Below are 20,894 nucleotides of genomic sequence, written 5' to 3'. Positions count from 1 at the left end.
AAAATAAATTTCAGTATTACACCCATATCACCCATCCACCCCCCACTCCTACATCCCTATTCATACCACCCCTTTCAGGAAGCAGGTCTGCGACTGTATGAATCAAAACAAATACTTTTCACATGAGTTAAGTCCGATTTATGTAGAGATTTATCAATAGATTAGATTTAGCCCTTAAAGAACAATTACCGTACTTGCTCTACTTATTTGCTACATGACTATATCGCAATTTTGCTAAAACAACAGAATAGCCAAAGACTGAGAACATTACACACACAATGGAGGAACAGAAGACTAGAGAGAAATCTGTGTCGTAAAAACATACTAATATTTAATTTTAACTTAATTTTATTAATGCTTCTATTACAAATTAATAAATTCGCACATCATGCATGAGACTGTGAATTTTCGCATAATGATTTCCGAAAATTAGGTGCAGAAACACTAATATTGCCAATTCTCTACGAAACAAGAGGTAGTGGGTTCGAGTCCCGCTTGGGTAGGTTGACCCATCTCAGGGCATGGTTTTTCGTGCACGTGAAAATGTTATCTACATCGGCGCAAAAAAAGGTAAAACGCTGAACTTTAAGCTTTTGTATACATTTCTACCAAAGCTCTATTGAATCGTGTCATTTATCGCTTTACTCATTTTTCATTTGACTACAACAATAAATCATTAAACATTATTTAAACGTAAATATTTGTGAGATCCCTTCTACGATCGAAAGTTTGAAGAAGAACACGCGAAAAACGATTAGAACGGTGAAACGGTCGTCTCAATTATCTTGTCACGGGCATAGTTTTTGATTGGTGCACTTTATTGTATTTTTAGAGAGAACGACATATTCGCATTACAAATAGCTTTTTAAAATTAACTTGTACTCCTTCATAGATATTTTAAATGGCCGAAAGGTACTTTGATTCAATTTCCGAGGAGTAGAAAATAAAATGAACATCAAAATTCACTAACTCTGGAGTTACTTTGTGGTATTCCATTATAAGTTTTCCTGGATATCAGAAAATTACTTATACCACTTATTTTTTATCAGAGCGCGACCCGGGTTTCAATGAATTATAATCATCTTCAGGCGCAAATTATGATTTGTTTATCTTATTATAGTTACCTCGTTACTTGAAGAATTTTAAAATTTAATTTTTTTAATTCCTCAAGTAACTAGGTGACAATAATAAGATGAACAAATTATAATTTGCGCCTGAAGATGATGATAATTCATTGAAACCCGGGTAGCGCTCTGATAAAAAATAAGTGGTATAAGTAATTGTCTCATATCCAGAAAAGCTTAAAATGAATATCGCAGTTAAGTATGCTATATGTAAAAAATATTTCTAAATTCTTCATGCACGGAAATGTTTATATTATTCTTCTTACTTAAAATAAACCAAAAAGACGAAAATCGCCCTGTGGAAATGCACTCTACCAATGCGACGATTACCGATAGTAGTAGAAAACTAGTTAACTAAGTATCTTCAATTTTTTATCATTAAAAATAAACGATTTTAAATCTTCCTCGTGAATACTTCTGACGAATATTTCTCGGGTTCTCAGTCAGGTTAATGCTTTTCGACGTAATGCTTCCATAAAGCAACACAGCCTTGAGTATGGGAGACAAGTCGTCTCCCGAAGCGTCGGCTCACATAAAATCATCAACCTGGCTGAGAACCCGAGAAATATTCGTCATCATTAAAAATACATTAAAAAAAATCATAAATACATCAAATGAAATAATCATCAAAATTGTACGAACATCCTTCGTTACTAAGGGTATTCTCTTTACGGCCCATCCCATCACATTAGAGATACCCTTGCCTTAACATTCTAACCCTTCCCCACTTACTTCTCAGACCACCCTCCCCCTTCCGGAATCCAGCCCATTTAATCTCCCGTCCCTCGCCCCTCTCTCCACCTGAGATTGGCTCTCCTCCTCTGCTTCCTGCCCCCATCTCTTCCACCACCCCCACGCCCTCCACCTGCTCCTGCCTACTCAACCTATTTCCTCGTCTTTCTTCGGGCGGGGTAGTAGAGGGGGGATTTCTCCGAGCGAACCAATTTCATTCGAAAAGGGGGACATCTAGTGGCGGAGGGCGAGAGACAAAAATGGCCGAATGAAAGATATAAGAGGTGATTGTGGAGTTCCTTTTATTGGGGGAGGGGGACAGGAAGGGTGAAGGTGAAGGAGGGTAGACGAATAACAACGATGGGGGATGATAAGAGGTCAATGGGAAAGGGTTGACCGTCCCAGCTCTCAATCACTTTCAGAACATATGTCCACTGCCAAAATATGCACGAATGACAAATTGGTCTCAAATTTGAGCGCACCCGTGCAACCCTACAATTACCTGCGACAAATTTGATTCCGTCATGTACAGTAGAGGCCTTTAAGGCCGCTATACACGGTGATTGATCATGCGAATGATCATGCTGAATGATTACGCGATCATTCACAGGATCATGCGAGCAAAATAGAACATGTTCTAATTTTCACCGAATGATCATGCGCATGAAGGTTCATTCGCGAATCGTTCCGTCATACACGGTGAATGATCATGCGCATGATCATGCTGAATGATCACGTGATCATTCACAGGATCATGCGAGCAAAATAGAACATGTTCTGATTTTCACTGAATGGTCATGCGCATGAAGGTTCAATCGCGAATAGTTCCGTCATACACGGTGAATGATCATTAGCATGATCATGGTGAGTGATCATGCGCGTGATCATGCGCATGATCATGCGGAATGTTCATGCGAATGAACTCATTCGTCGTGGTCGAATAGCGGCCTTTACGAAAGAAAAAATTTACTCAATAAAACAATAAAAACTATTTTCAGTGCTGCATTTTCATCAGTTTTAAATTTTTAGAAACACTTACTTCGCCATGCGTCTCTCTTTAGTTTTCAGTTCAATTCTCTCCCAAATTTTTTTATTAAATGTTATCTTCAGGGTTTCATATGATAAACCTAACCTTATTGTAAATTACAAGATTAAATGTTCTATTTTGTTTTTAAATACAGTAAAAACACCGAAACCCAGTTCATATAAGCATATTAACGGAAAGACAGGATATGGTAATAAGGAGTAGTCAAAGGAGTTGTACTGGACCAGGAATGACGTTAGAGAGAGGTTCGAGATTTGAAACACACATGCGAGCATGCGAGAGTGCCTCCCTGGATCATTAGTTTAGCCTTACACTTTATTTACATTAAAATTGAAAGAAACATTTCTCAACACTCCCACGCGTTAATTTTGAAGCATTAATAATATTATGATACAAATGGTAATGCTTCGGTAATCAGGGATAGCTCAAAATAAGTCTTGGTAATGCTTTGATTTTTCGTTGGATTTTTCTTTTAAAAAAAATGAAATTCTTTCCTGTAAAATAAGTTTTAACCTGCCAAAAAATTAAAAGGAAGCCTCCTAGATAACAAAATGAAATTGTTAGGAAACAAATGTAGAGTAATAGATAAAGCCTAAAGGCCGTTTCACATGAAGTACGGAAATGCGCATATTATAACTGCATCAATTTCTCTTTACGGCGTTTAATTGCACGAATACTCGAACAGAACTGGGACTATTTTGCCTGAGTTCCAGAAATTCTCCGCTTTACAAAACGCAAATTTGACTGCACCTTCGTAAACACGTCAGATTGTGGTAGTACGTGCCCCGTGTAAAACGGCCATAAGAGTAAGAGATGGCATGCGTGAGCCAATACTCACGTGCGCTGACAAGAGGGAAAGGGTAGTCATAATTAGACGAAAGTTAATGGAGATGAAAGTTGAATCTTATTGTTAGGCACCCAGAAATGAGGTATTACATGTGAAAATGAAGACGAAAATATGTTACCATAGCTGTAATATCTCTTTTTAAAACCTCTATAGTTTTCAAGGAAGAGAGGCTCGGTAAGCAAAGTAATCGTAGCATTTTTAATGGCCGGTGGCTTAAAACAGGGTGATCTCATACCTGCAAAAAAGTGAAAATGTAGATAGCCTTTACAAAAGAATAGACGGTAGAACTATGCTCCACTAAAAACGCCAAATTGTCTCCATCCTTACATCGCCAGCGTATTATTCAAATAATCTTGCGTATGAAAATATAGCAGGCAAACACCTTTACGGCTAACATTATCTCTGGTTGTAAAATATTTCAACGTGAGGTAGTTAATAAAATATTTTAAAATATAAATTTGCTTAAATGAAGTATTTGCATATTAAGAATAATAATGATAATTTGTACCCGTCATGATCCATTCAGTAATCGATGAATGATAATTACTCATTAGAAATATAGCCCTTCGTCCTCGATAAACTTCTTCTACCACCAAAAATATTAAAATCTAATATAAAATGCATAGTGACAGTCTTCTGTACTCATATTCGAATTTTTATCAGAGTAGCAGTACGTCAATATCAACGTGAAATACTTAAGTAGGATTGAATTAGCCCAAATCTCTTGAGAAGTATAAAATAAAATAAGGATATAAAAGTGTGCTAGAAAGGGAACGATTCAAACCAAATGTCGTCGTTATGAGCCGAAAATAAATACGCTGGCATGCGACTTCCTTCGACGATGACCTGATTTGTATTGCGGAGCGCGGACGGACAACGGCGACCGGTGAGGGAAAATCACGGACAACCAGATTCCTGCGGCTACAGCCAATAAGGCTCTCTGTGATCATCCAGGGAACGCTATCCCACACTACCTTGACTTTGCCTTAACCCCTCAAGTAGGTACCGTCCCCATGCCCTTATTTTGCTCGAAATGGCCGAATCCCAACATGCCTGCGAACCAATTAAGGAAACAAACGGGAAACATACGACCGGATTAGCTAACCGAGGAATACCTTTTCGGAGATACCTGAAAGTGTAATCAAGGCGCAAAAATTCCACCAAGAGAAAATCCATCGCCTTATTTCGTCACGAACAACCCGTGGAATCCTTGGAATTTACGCTGAGAACTTTGAAAAATTGAAATACTCTTGCTCAATGGATTTTCGATGACTTTAAAGAGAGGATGAAGAGAGTGTGGCAATTCCATACGTCAACATTTTCGTGCAGGTAGCGGTAGTCCAATTGCTACTGTATATTTTAAATTCCTAAAGCCTTTTCCTTAACCCGGGAGATCTTAGTACAAGTTTAGCAAGAGGTAAACGACTTTTCTCTCTGAGGTTTTGTAGCAAAAAAATGTTGCGTCCTATAACAAACAGATAATCTATTAAAGCTTGCCCAATTTACAACAATTTATTGTACAAATATGAATGAAGCAAGCATTTTCTTTGCAGTATAGTAGTATTTTAAACTGTATTCACTACGTTTATTGATGTTAGCAATATGTACTTTTTCATTTTGAGTTAGACTATATAAAGAGACAATTAAGTTTCGAATTCACATTCAGACGGGCGCAGGATTAGACAGCGAATCTTCAAGCACCATAAATGGGAATGTCGCAGTGCTGAAATGAAGCAACACGAAATGCGCGGGCGTAGATGTAGGTTGACGGTTGAGTTGTCAATATACGCCATAAATATTACGGTTAATCGAAACTTGTGCTTTTAGTCCCTGTTAAGAGCCTTGAACACAGAGTTTATGGGAACCATTACGTAATTAGGGATAACTTGTTGCTAAATTTACAACAGATAAGAATATTTATGATTTAAAATATCTATTATTTTTCAATTAATATAATATAATAATGACTTTATCAACTTTTTACTAAAATTCATTAAGTAGATTGAAAATGATACACATTTCTTTCAACCTCCATATATGAAAATGTAGGCTCATAACTTAAGCATATATAAGAGATATGATCAAAGACGGTACTTTCTGAGGACAAGTTCAACGCAAAGAGAAAATAAACGAAATCTGTTTTTTAGCGTTCAAAAAATTCCATATCTTCACGTAAGAATTGCAAATACCAGCAATGATTGGCACATTCAAGTGGCTTTTTAAAATGGCGGAGAAAACTCTACTCCTTAATCGGTTCTGTTCTTGGAGATATTTCCCAAGTAAAAAGTTGCTCTTTATATCCTATGACCCTAACACCCGGTACTCTAATAACCGGAATCAACTATATTTTGTGACTATAATATTTCAAAGCCTGCTGCGTGAACGGCGGTGAAATGTATATGGATTGCTGAGAGAAAAAATTCCTCTGAGCCGGAAATCGAACAACGGGCCTTTGGCTTTATGGCCACTGCACAGAATACTACGCTATCCAGGTTCCTGATCTCCCATGGCAATTGTATGGAGGCTCATGGTTCTAGATGTTGGGCCCCCGCGCTCCATTAAAGATGGCAACGCGAGGGAGGGAGGACTTCAAAGAAGCCACAACCGGTTGAGAGCGTCAAATATGCGCTAAAGCCGCGCATAGCGGCATGTGTAATATTTCAAATCCGTGAATGGCGATGATATAAATATATGAGTTACGATGAGAAAAAATTCCCCGGGACCGGGAATCGAACCACGGATCTATGGCTTTCCGGGTATAATTGCTTCTTTCTAAATCAATGAATCAAAACCAAGAAAGGAATAGGGGGGGGGGGAATACAAACTGTGTCCCCCCCCCTATTCCTTTCCACAAATTACCAATCCCAGCTTGATTCCAAAACTTTTTCCCCCCACCCCCAAATCAACAACAACTATATATATATACCTGCCCCTACCATATATTTTTTGTATTTGAAAATGGTGTAATAGCCGAAACCGGTAATAAATGGAAACTGTGTATTTTGTGGAAGTAACAAAGTGTTTTCATTGTTAATATTAAAAATAGGCCATACTCAATTCAACAATGGCAGAATAGAAAATTTCGACTTCACAAACCATAAAGTTTATTTTACTTTGACTTTGATATTAGAGTTATGAATGGTTTTCCAGGCAAATATATGAGGAATCAAATCCATATACTGGTTGACAAATATACTCTTGGTGCAATTACCTTCAAATCCACCATGCACATCGTTTTCTTTGTAAGGTCAGTCGCTACATTTCATATATTAAGGGTTATAATCAGTACTGTTGTGTTATACACGGCTTATGCGTCAAAGCTGGAGCCATAAACGTTTGCAGTGACTCGTGTGTGAACAAATATAGTCGTTTTCTGAATGAAAAATGTCTTCCGTTAATGTAGACACTAGTGCACAGAGGCTCAAATGGGCCTACAACCCCTAGAACTCCCTCTTTCACCACCAGTCTTCACGAAAGGAGATATAACACTTCGATCGTCCGCGTAAGCAATAAAATTTGAATTTGAAGTAATATCGCTCTGTAATAAGGAAAAACAGGCACAGCAATCGCAGCTGCATGATTTTCCTACTGTACAAGTATAACAGAGAAGTTTTGGAGGATTCAAAGACGTGATAAAAGTTGTCGTAAAAGTTGATTTGAGGGAGAGAACCGATTGTGCATAACCGTTCCAACCTTCCCGGCAATGCACATAAAAGGCAGGAATTGGGACATACACGAGCCACGCATTCGGATGGGAGATAAAATACACCGTGAATATCAAGACGTTAAGAGGTGGTAATGGATATTCGTCGAGGAAAACCCACATTTCCTTTATCGCGCAGCTATAAAACACATAATAGACGTTTAGATAGGGTGAAATCGGTTAGGTAAAAAGCTGGCCAAGAGCGGTTCTCGACAAATCGGAATTGGACGGAAAATAACATACATTTAATAGACGGAATAAAATGATTTCGAAAGAGCAACAACGTCAATTTCCTGGCCTCATAAAAATAGTATAGTCAGAATCTTCTATCTTCCAGCATATCGTGCGAGAACCACGGTTTTATTGTTACACGTCTGAGAGAAACCCCGAGCGATTTGTTGTAGACACCACAACTTCCACTGAAATTACACGCCAAAGCAATTAATTTCTTCTAATACCCCAAAAGAATTTATTTTCCTCAGCAATATAAAAACAATATGTGATCTTTCCCGATAGAATAAAATGCTGAACAAGGAGGAACTGGAAATTTCCTTCTTAAAAGCACAATTTTTACACATGAAATCTGAATAATTTCCTATGTAGTCACTCTTGGAAATTTTCTTACGTAGTTGAAATAGATGTAAATAGGTAAGGGTTACAAGACAATTTCTATTTGGTATTAATTCCCAAGGTAACTATAAATATGTCGTTACGCGAGTGCAAGTGATAAAATATTACATTGGCCACACACAACAAGTCAGTAGAACTTGTGCAGGAGACAAAATTTCAGTAAGAGATAGGGAAAATAGTGAACTTTTTTAATTATTGTGGTTATAGCTGTATTATGGAGTTAGATTTCAATAGATAATATGAATTTGCGCAGTATTTCAAACGATTCAGAGCATAATTACTCGCAATTTTTTGAGCCGCTGAGAAATATAGGAATGGTATTCTTGGCTAAAAAAAATTATTCAGTGTCTTGAAGAGAGTACATTCAAATTAACGGAAATTTTGTAATTCGTCTATCACACATATTTATGAAACCAATATTAATTTTTATAGCAAATTATACATTTATTTCATTAGCAATTAGGAGTTGACGAATTTTATCAGTGAAATTGAGCGAGGAAATAGCTGTATTTCCATGCAAAAAGTGAAACTTGTGGTGTCTATTTATTTACAAATGTATTGAAATCTAAACGGCAAACACTTGTTGTAAACAAGAAAAAAATATGTAATCAATAATGTAAATTATAGTATTCTAACAAGGTGAAAGCCAGGAAAATTAATTCCAATACATGAAATAAAACAATGAGCTGAATTAAGGCTAACTATTGTCACAAAAAGGACCGCAATGACTCTATTAATACTCACCAATGATCAGGAACATAGCCATTAATTTCCTAATTTGATATTGGATGGTATGGGACTTGCATATACTGATATTTTCTTGTAAATTCGCACGCATCGGAAAACCATAAATTTAATTAAAACGGCTTTATATATTTTGTTCACGTGATACTGAAATTCTAATTCATGGTTGTGCATTGTAAGACCTCCCCAGGACACGTCCTTCTAGCGCTGAGTAATTAATTACATGATCATTAGTAAGTTTACATATTATTAGCAATTCATAACTTATAGACTCTCTTCCGATTGACATTGACCTCTATTCATCACTCATAAAAAATATTACCGACTTAGCAACATCTCCTGTCATGCATAATGACTTGTAAATTACTTGTGAATAAACTGAGGTTGTGTCCACCGTAATAGATTTTTTGTTTTTGTTGTACTTAATTGATTAGTAATTGTAGTCAGCTTCTTTGTTTCAAGTAATCATTATGAGTTCACTTAACATTAGCATTCTTGCAGTATGTGTGCCATTTTCATAAAAAAATAAAATTTTAAAAATAAATAATATGATTCATCTCAATTCAAAGTACGAATTTTGATGGAGAAATGATGACGCCACACTGACGTAAAATTCGGAGACGGCAATATTTTATTTCTCGTAAGCACGCAGGTCATAACAGTGGGAGGAAGTCATATGGACCTCCAGCTGAGGGAGAAAAAGATTAAAACGTCCGTCATGCGAGACGTCAGCAATGAACTGTCCGAATAACACTAAGTCCTTCCTTGACACGACCTGCGAAACTCTCTGTATGCATGACTGTGCCACGCGCAGCACGCCGGGAGGACGATTTTATAAATTCAAATGACGCGCTAGAAGATGGTGCGTCGTCAAGGCGAGACAGATTTCCGTCACCCGGGGACGACATTTAAGGGAACATTTCTCATTCATGATTCCAAATAGGAACGAGAATAATGGAAGTCGTTGCGCTTTTTTCCATCAGGAGTACAAAAAAAGCATGAAAAAAATTGGTACGAATTTTTACCTCTTAATATCTGAAAAAATAAACATAAAGGATATCCTAGGTCCACAGAACAACTAAGCGCTAAAAAGAGCATGCATATACAACAATAGAATAATAATTTCCCAATCATATTTAGGATAATAATAATACTAACTGTTTTATACCTAAAATTTTACTTATCCATGAGATAAGGGGAAGGCATGCACAATAAAAGCAAACCTTAGGATATATTTTTTTTAATAATGTACAGCGAGGTGCACGCCGATTTCGTAATTTTTTAAATATCACTTGTCAGCCTGGATGATCCGTAAATAATTCTATTATGCTCAGTGAAAATAAAAAAAGTTCTATATGCTGATACTTTACCGCGAAATTTGCAATGGATACAACATTTTTCCTTCTTGAATCGATTACGGTCAAAGCACTACACGCACGACAGTTTAGCACGAAAATTGACCGCGACGTGTATTCAATTAGCGACTGGTAATAAGCTCTTTTACCCACACAGCGCGGACGACATCATTAAGGAGATAAATGATTCTCTGCTCACCTAATACCTTTAATTTTCACAGCGAAAGCCGAGTCATTTACAATAGAGCTACAGGTCACTACGAGAAAAGACACCTATCGCCTTCCATTCGAATAATTTATTATGCAACCGGAGCAAAGCCAAATAACTCACGATGAAGGCATGACATGAACCAATTTTCCCCTTAAAGGGAATGGAATAGCAAAAAAGGACGAGAAAAATGACAATAGAGAAAGACACCAAAGCTAACAACCAGGCAACAAACAGGCAGACGTACACACACAAAGTTGATCTCTCGCGAATCCCGAAGGATGGCTTGCTAACACCAAAGAAAAAAGAGATATGTATAATCATGGGTTGATACTGACTGGTAGACTGACCTTCTTGCTCGAGTGGCGATGGTAGCGGGCTGGATGCAGCATACACATATAGCGATCGATGGCCATGCAAATGAGGATCACTGCACTTTGCTGACTCAGAGCACCACGAAGCAGTGCCTGTAACAAGATGAAAAATATCAATGACGCACACGAGGGACTATGCACGCCCTGTAAGCAACGAAGGCCAAGGAAAATTCCTTTTTTTTACCCATGTTTTGCAGCAACGGCGATATTATCCCATTCATCGCAGTCAGGTGACCACACAATCTTTTACTGATAATTTGCGCAAAATATCCAAACATATGCGGTGATGTCATAGCCTTACCTAACACTAAATTTTGCATAAAAACTTATCATCGTAAAGAAGAACCATTTTAAGTGCCACAAAAAATATTAAAACTCGTACCAACGCAGAAAACTATGAGCGCATTACTGATGCACGTAATATGCATAATCAGTAAATAGTCAGTGGATATTATTCACAATGTTTTACCATTAATAGTGATATCCTCTTTAATTCGTAAAAGATGAATTCCAATTTTAAAAATAGTGAAAATATGGGTAATGAGTATGATTCATCGAGAAAATACGTGGAACCTTAACTACAAACTAAGGGTATGAAATGCTACGACAGGCGTCTTATTTTAGACCACATTACGTTGTTGCCATTCTTAATTTATAAACGTCTTGCGTTGTTTGCTGAGTTAGCATATAAAATATTACATGCGAGGATCTCATTACATTTGTGACTTTATTCAATAGGTTTACTAAAAATAAATTAAAAAACGAGAGATAGATGTGAGTATGTAGCCATGAAATAGGAAAAATTCATCATGTACCATTGAGATAGCATTCATAAACTCAATTTACAATGAAAATATATTCTAAATGGAAATCTTCGAAATTTTCCCAAATATTTATTTCAGCATATATCTTACTTATACGTTTTTGTCAATTTAATAATCAATTTATTTCTCTACCAAATTTTCAGCAGTTTATTTAGTGATTGCTATTTTGTTTCAACCAATAATGCCGACACTTAAAATTAGTACAATAGCAGATTTCGTAGCTAAGAAGGTATTAGCGAAGTTGCAGTAGCTTGCAGTGGAGGATTTAATAAAAGTAATTAGTAGTGGAGTATGAAATTGACATTCCTTTGACCATTACTCTTCAGTTTGATGCATGGCATAAGGAGGTCAAGAGATAAATTATTTATTTAATTGAGTTGAAGCCCTCCTCATGCCGCTCATTTTAGATAATTTTACGAATTGTGGCTTTAATTTTACCGGGAATATTCCCTTTGCAGGAAAGAAAATGAGTAAAATGCAAGTACCCCCTGAGCATACATTCCTCAATGGTGCAGACTTAAGACATTAATGTTAACTCGAAAGACAATTTCATAAAACAGCTTGAAAGAGTTTATTTTATGGCAAAAGCTTGCTAGCGATTTCAGCGTGCAGCACACCTATGGACACATGATTCAGGATCCCCGAAACCCCTATGGTACTTTTTTCCCCACTAGGGAGGCACAAATGGGCATATGAAGTAAAAAGCATAGCGTCAATTTAAAATATCGACCCCAGGAGGTCATCTCAAGGTGGCAGCTCACGAGCAAAGTATACTTCTTATTTCGATCAACGACGATACTGACTCAACGCCAATGTCGTTCTTGGTTAGTGAGTATGCGGGCGCACGTGCAAGGCTGTCAGTCGTATTTTGCATAATACTACGGTGGCACAATTTCCACACACCAAAAAAGTACTGGATGGACTTTTTAAGGTACATAAATATCACGAGCCATCCTTTACCCCGACAGTGATGGATATCGTCCGGCGAAATCTGTGTATTTACGCGTCATTACGTGGCTACGCTAAGGGTAGCCTTCGCATAAACTACTTAGGAAAGCGCATTCTTTTGGTGGATACTAAAGACATTATGCTTAGATAGCTTAGCTCCGAAATTTTGCCTTTTTTTAAATATTTGCAGCAATGTTCAAACTCAGAAACATAATCAAATAATTTTCCTAGTCCATAGTAAAAAAATTTCAGATGGCGGGCAAGACAAATAAGCGAAGAGAGTATGTTATGTAATGAACAACTATAAATAAACTAAGCAAAATTCTTGCTTGTACGAAAATTAATTGAGTCATAAAAAGCATGTTAATCATTAGATTCTTCAGAAGTGTGAAAAAATCGGAGTCATCTGCAAAAAATACAGCTTTACAAAGAACAAAAGCTGGCTGAGATTGCGAAAATGTCATTAAATTTGAGGAATTAGAGAGGAAAACCGTTAACATATGTTCATACGATGCATTTTCCAAGCAACTTGACACCGCGGAATGGTTCAGTAGTTTTATTCTACTATCGACTTAATCAGTTACTCTGTCATAGGCACGTAAATTTCAAACATTCAGAGTAGTTAGGCCAGGTATTTTTGATGATCTACGTCACACTTCGAGGATTCTTGTTTTAAATCGTCTCGGAAGCCGCAAATCATCAAGCTACCGCTCTCTCCATATAGCACAATTGAAATTGAAATGACAAAGAGATAAGAGTAATTAAGGTGAACTTTAAAATTAGAAAACGCATATAACCTACACATGCAGTATAAAAATATCTCAACGCTGCGTTCATAAATTTCAATCATCAAAGCATTGTCGGGAGAAAAAAAAATTTCTTAGGTGTCAAGCGCCACAGTGAAAATTTCAAAATGAAAAATATTTAATGAGAGCAAATGCTACAATGAAAGTTATCTTACCAGTAACATTACTGAAAAGTTATCACACCAGCTACCATGCATGAAAAAAAAATGTAAGACATTCACTAACGCTGTCAATTCCACTCAAAAGTTCACAATCGTTGGACAGTTAGTTTGAGTACATTCATCCAGGAACTATGGTCCAAGATTTAGTTTGAAGTAATAAGCGTTCAAATGGCGCACTCGTAGAAACTGCAAACTCTTTGGAAGCGCAATATACTCCGATCATAATCACGCTCTCCCAAAGTCTATACTAAAATATCACTAGAGAGACCTATCACATGAGAAGAAGGTGTACACTTTAATGATCTCTACTCTATGTATGAGACTATTAGAATGGCTTAAGTCGGAAATAATGAATCACAACGTATGTATGTACAAAAGAGAGGAGATCCTCGACGGTCATCGTCACGGGACTCTTTGCTTTAATAAGTGAGAGTTGGAAAGTAAAATGATATTGAAAAATTGGGCATTAGTTGCAAAAAAACAAGGCTGCAGTAGGAATGGGATAATATCGAGCTTACATAAAATTAAATTAATAAAGTACATTCATATGACATCTGATAAATTCTTAGGGGGTCATCACATCATGTTCAGCTACACAATCTCCATATGAAAACCTTACAATTTCATTCTAAACATAATTCCTCCCATTCTCAGTAATTATAATTAACGTATCCCTACTGTAATACCTTCATAAAATGCCTCAAAAACCCCGGCCTACATTTTATTACACCGTGGAGCGTCCTTTGAGATGACTGCAATCCGTGACTTGCTTTAAAATAAAATTTTGCCATTGATAAGGAAATAATCTCCGTTTTCATTTTTCACGTCAACTTTTAAATCCACAGGATACCCTCTTTTGGCTCATCCGGCAAACAAAAAACGCATATAAAGAAATTAAAAGTAAATCTTACATGATCCTCCAAGAATACTAATATCTTCAACGTTCACTCTAGATACTAATTAGATGGATACGACTTCTGGTAAAATCGATTCTCTAAAAGTCTAACTCGATGCTTCAAACTTTTTCGAGCAACAAAATTACAGGATATAATCCTTTCAATGAAATAATGTAGATTCGGTAAAGGATTAAAATAGTTTTGAACACGGAAAAATTAAAAATCAACGCCTCATTGTGAAAAAACTGCAAAATCAGAAAACACGTAAACAAGACTATATTTTCAGTATTTCATTACTTCGCACACACGCTTTTAAAGTGGAATTTCATGCCTATCAACGCTCGAGCTTTCATTGGCAGGCACAGTTCTCGGGGGAAAAGTTCGCGCCTGCAAGGATTTTTAGAAATTCAAGTGGATCACAACGTAGGGAGCAGGATATACGCATTGGAATTTTAGTGAAAAATGTAGACTACGATTCAGGTAATCCCGCTCGCATTCTGGCAAAGGCAAAAATCTTTTTCACCTTTTCAGGTTTACCAACGTCAGCATTTGCATCCCTTTGATTTTTACCAAACGTCGGATCACATAGAGGAAAGAACGCATCGTACCACGATGTGGTGAACTATTACCGATGACTATATAAAGAAAGAGCATTCACCAACATAACCTGTTTTACGTGGAAAGGAAACTTTTTACCGCTTTTCGAAAATTGGTCACCAAATCTCAAATCCTGCTACGTATGTTAACCTTGATCGATTGCCTACTACATGATACGGCATTCGCCAGAATAAATACATTATCTATTCAACTCTCCACCTTTATAATCCAGAGCTTACGGTGTATGCTACGCCGAAATATTCAAGTTTTCCCATTTCCTGCATCAACTAAATATTTGACAAAAAAATTATATTTTCTTGTGGAATACCCTGGACCGCTATTTGTTGACAAAAAAAAAACAAACTACTCGATATAATCACATGATAAAAATTCAAATTTTTGTCTGCCTACCTCATATTACATCACATAAATTACGCCATAAAAATTAAGTATTTTGAAATATTCCACACTTAATGAAGGTTATTTACATTCTTTAATTAGCTTTTTTTTCCCTATGTAACAAACGTCTGTTTGAAGTTTAGAGATCATTGTCTAAAAATATTTTACACTAATCATAATGACATTTCCGTTCCTCACAGACATTACGTATTTGATTTTCCTCTACGCATATCATAGTCATACGTGAATGAATCTAAGGCAAGTGCAATTCAAATTCACCAATTACTTTTGATGTACCAAGAATAAAAATGTAGTTTTATACAAAAAAATAAACTGTTATGAAAGATTAAAATATTTTTAATCCCATTTGAAAAATTCAATTCTGACTAATTCACCGACATGTAACAGAATTCCGATACCTTAAATGAAAGGAATTTTTGGTATCGGGGGAAGTGATACAACAGACATTTACCCCGGGTTAGACGTATTGGATTCGTTTTCGCAGAAAGCGGTAGGGGTCGATGTCTAGTTTTTCTAGGGTCATCCATTCTATTCCTCATCGGTTTTAGGCTCGCATTCCTTTACCCTCACTAGATCACACGTTTGAATGGAAGGGAGAGTCTCGACGGAATCCTAGAACCATCCGATAAAAGAGAGAAGAGAAGGGTGGAGGGAAGGAAAAGGGAAAAAAGTAACGGACTGGGTGGAAATAAATGGTTGGGACGAGGCAGCGGTCCCCTTACACCTTTAGCACACTGACAGGTGAAAAGCGCGGGGCGCAAAAGGAGACAAAAAGCAAAAAGCTTCGGCGACTTCCGGAGGAGGCCACAGGAGGGATCCCAGGGGAAAAATACCGACGCCTTTTAAAAATTGACGAGAAGAAAAATTCAAAAAAATAAGGCAGGATGAAAAAACTCTCTTTCTCTCCCTCTCTTTCGCGATATTCCGCTTTAATGTCAAAACCTCTTGACCCGAAAGAATTTAAGTCCGAAAAATATTCGGAGAAAGACCGCTCGCTCGAGTGGGAAACTTTTTTAAAAGGTCTGGGGAGGAAAATCATTTAAAACTGTTCGTTTTTTTTTTTTTTTTTTAAGTTATGACCTCGATTAAAGTTCCGCTTTAATCGTGGATTCTTCAGTTCATGACTTCCTACACGTTTGTTCTCAAGGTTTCCTCCTAGGAGACATAGAAAGTATAAGTAATGTTATTTTATATACCTCTGGCCGTCCTCACCAAGGGCCTTAAAATAAATAAGATGAGGTTGAAGTAATTTGACTTTTAAAATTTTCTAAAGTAGTGAAACGTAGAGAGCTTCTTTGCTCTCTACCAAACAATTCGATCAAATTTATATTGCCGATACTAGGGCACGACATATACAAGACACTTTTATAGACGCCATTGCAATGTAAATTTTAAGACGGCCGATTTAAACAAGTAAATTTTAGCCACAATGACATGGAATCATATTGAATTTGTGTTAAAAAAATATAAAAGTAGACACAAGTATACATCTGCAAAGGCAGAAAACTGTAAAACTTATAAACTCAACTACTCTGTGAGGCAAAAAACGATAATATAGGGAAAACTATTCCCCAATTTTAATATTTCACAGGATAAGTTCGTTTAAAATAAATTACTTTATTAACATAAATGGAAGTACAATATTTAAAAAATTATACTTTTAGCCTATAAATTTGGAGTAGTAACATTAAGCGGCCGTTTTCTATGAATAAATAAATATGGATAAACGCAGTCAACCTCAGACCAACAGCATTTTCTAGATGCAAAATAAAAAAAGGCATTTTTTACACAACCCGGAGTGTATCAATGCCTATTTCATATGATAATGACTTCAGAGTCTTCTCCGCATAATCAAGTCATTCTTACTAATAAAATGTACGCTTACTTTCGCTCGTACATTAGATGGTTAGCATAAAATCAAGACCTTTTAGCCTCCCTCAAATACATAACTTAGAAGAACATTTCATTATCGGGGGGAACTTAAAATTTCGACTCTGAAAGAAGGAAAAGTATATATATGCCCTAAAAATAAAAGAAAAACCTTTCCAACTTGAGATATTTTCTCGTATACATGAGGTACCTCATGGAAAACTTCTTCTACGGTGAATAAGACTTCTGGGAGCTCACCATAAGTCGCCCGATATCCTTGATGCAAGAAATCATAGCTGGAGCACTCCCTTGGCAACCAAGATTTCATTGCACTTACCAAATTTGGTTATGCAGAAAAAGGATGTCTCTGCCAAGAATAGAAGTTCCATTGATCATTTTAGGTCGAGAAAGTTTCGACTCCTCTCTGAAACTTTTGATATCACAAGCCAGCGGCAATGATTCTTTTTGAAGGCACTCATTTCTAGAAAGTCTCACACGGGACCACGGAAGAAATCGAAAGCGTGATGACTCGCCCAGAAGCAAAGGAGGTGAAAGACGCTTGGGTATAATTTTACAAGAAAAAGCTCTCCGACGATGAGCATACAATTCACGAAAATTATCTTATATCGAATCGCAGGAAACGGGAAAAAATGCGTACTCTAGGGGTTAATTTTTTCCACGACAAAATAGGTCATATAAGGCCATATCAAGGGCAGCATTAATTTCGTGTAAAAAACAATTATTTAGTCATACCTAAGAAAATACTTATTAAAATTATAAGTTATCTATAGGATAATTAATATATAAAATTAATCATATTAAAATAAAGCAAAGGATTCAAAAACCGAAATAGAAAAGTTTCCAACAAAATTAACAATCGATCTAAATAATAAATGAATGTTCTATGCACGGACATTACGTCAAAAACAATGCTTCAAACTTTTAATTTCTCAATCTATTTCAACACATTATGTATTAAATTAAAACATGGAGGGTAAAATGAAAAAGTATAGAAAATATGAACCAATCGATCAGAGACCGTAAAAAGCAACTGAGCTGATGAGACAGACTTTAATGCAAAATCAAATAATACCACTCTTTCTGAGAAGGATCTTTAAAGCTTAAATTCTCACAAACGTTTCATCGATGGAATTAACGATGTCAAAAACTAATTTCCTCCGCTTCGCGCGTCATAATATACCCTTCAGCTCATTTTTGAGGTTTATTTTTACAAACAAATGCAGTAACAGAAATTATCATACAGTAGTACGTAAATTATACAAAGAATGGCTTAATTAACTAAATATACCAAATTTTTAAACTTTGAGAAAGAATGAGAAAATATGAAAACTGAAATATTTTGAAAACAAGAGAACTGGCATAAAATTATCAATCTGCACAATCCTATAAAGGTGAAAATTAATATCGGTAAAATAAAAATAAATGAGTTTAAAATGTCTATGACTGTTCGGGTTTTCAACCGGGTCAACGACGCTATGACTCGCAACGTTTTGAAATGCGATTCGGTTTCCACAATGCGATTCGGTTTCCACAATGCGATGCGATTCCTGTCGAGGCTTAGATATACATAACCCACTCGGTTTTCTTGACGTGCACGTTCCCTCTGACCAGGTAGAGAAAATGAATGGCCTTTCACAACTGTTGATAACGTGAGGAAACACCAGGAAAATTTTTAAAGCTAAATTATGGATATTTTGGAGCTCTTCACCCTTGCACCAAGATCCACGGTTTCATAAATGTTATATGAAGATGATTCCCGGAAAATCCGAACGAATGTTATTTTTTATGAATTTCAAAATAAAAGATTTATATGCATTCAGATATGTTTAAATAAATATAACCTCTGTGACAAAGATCAACTCCTCCTATATTGTAGTTTTAATTTCAATAATTCACAATAAATCGAGGACTCTTGTTTGATTTATCACGAAATATCTGATTTGAAAAATCAAAAATAGGTCACCATAATATTCTTGCAATTGTAAATATATTCCTTCACTATGACTCCCCCAAAAGTGTGTTTGCAAATGCACCTAACGTATTTCAGGGTTAACCCAATTTAAACAAATATCAATCATTGAGCATGACCCGTTGAATTTCCCCTGCTGCGCAAATTCTTCTGAATTTTAGATATTATAGTAACTTTTTGCAATCAGAAGAAATGCCTTTCTTTACCTGGAAAAGATTCCTAAATATTTAAAAAAGTATTTTCCATGAATTCTAAATCAATCTCTATGTCAAAAGATACTACAATTATTAATTTAATTCAAATGATTATATAAAACTAAATATAGGTTGCTGAGATTTTTTCTAATAAGTTCACAGCAGTTACACCATTAAGAATTGCATAAATAGTAACAAATAGAGAGACATGAAGACCAGAAAAATATTAAAATTGAAAAAACTTCGACAAACGGATAACTGGATTTTTCATGGAATGCAATTAATACACTATCTGACTATCGCTCTGTTATAAGATATGGAGATTACTTCCTTAACTAGAGCAATAATATTACATCAGTATCATGCGCCTTTTTGTTTTATTCTGTAACCACATATTTCAGAAAATACCTCCAAACATACAAATAAGATAACGGTGGTTTTAAGGCTTAAGGACTACAAACGATACACCCAATGAAAAAGCCACTCAAATAGTTTTTGTTTTATCTATCATTACTCGGTATGAGCACAAATATTCACAAGGCATACACTTATGTGATAGGCTTCTATTTATTATACCTTGGTCAATTTTCCTGGCATGATTTACCCAAATAGTAATTCAATCCTGTTTCTAACACTAGATACATAAGATGATAGCAAAGGCACAAACGCATCACCTATTATGGATTTTCGAAATAAATTAATCGAGTCATGGTCATGTCACAGAATAAATACTCGAAAGCCTTAAAAAAAAAAAAAAATCCATTTGGTAAGCCGCAGCATTATTAATTCTGGAAATAATTTTCAGTAAGCTATTATTATTAAAAGTAGCTTTTTAAAAGCATCGTTGCGAAATAATGCGCTGACAATGTCATCATAGTTTAAATTTAAAAGAAAAAATAATTTCCACTCTATTATAAACTGTAGGGCGAGTGGACAGTCAACTTACAGCGGAATAGGACTTAATCCCTGCCTGAGACACCTGCAGTTTCCCACGGCGTTCTGGCATGCAAAAAATCGCCTCAAGAGGATTTTAGACGGGGGCATCCGAAAGGGCTTCACCCGGACTAAAAACATGATCTACTTCGTATCTGTGACAGAGAATCGCAGACGGAGGGTTTCTTCAGTGCAGAGTTGAATGGAATCTTTGCCTTGCAGTAAATACAATGAAAAAATTAGTCCCACTTGCTCCTTGTGGAACTTTGTGATAAACAAATTCTATATAAAATAACTGGAAAAGAGTCAACGAAATTAAGAAAATAAAACCCACAAAGCAATAAATAACTGTGACGAAATTTGAAGTACTCAAACTTTCCCCCTATAGACATTTAAGGGTGAAGTCAAACCAATTCCAAATTTTGTAGTCCAAAATCCCAAAAGTATTTGCCCTGTTTTCCAACCATAACCAAATATCAATGTTGAAAAACACT

General features: G+C 36.1%; 1 protein-coding gene across 1 annotated transcript in view; it reads right to left on the bottom strand.

Moving 5' to 3' along the window:
* Window positions 1-20,894, bottom strand: part of LOC124155169 (5-hydroxytryptamine receptor 1) — a 461,543-nt gene that overhangs the window by 345,958 nt on the left and 94,691 nt on the right. The window contains exon 4 of the mRNA XM_046528884.1: window positions 10,727-10,855. Within this exon, the coding sequence (XP_046384840.1) occupies window positions 10,727-10,855 (129 nt within the window). The remainder of the gene's footprint in view (window positions 1-10,726; window positions 10,856-20,894) is intronic.

Source organism: Ischnura elegans, chromosome 3, assembly GCF_921293095.1.
Source record: "Ischnura elegans chromosome 3, ioIscEleg1.1, whole genome shotgun sequence".
Taxonomy (NCBI): Eukaryota; Metazoa; Arthropoda; class Insecta; order Odonata; family Coenagrionidae; genus Ischnura; species Ischnura elegans.
The sequence above is the reverse complement of the archived record's forward strand: the minus strand, read 5'-3'. Positions and strand labels throughout refer to the sequence as shown.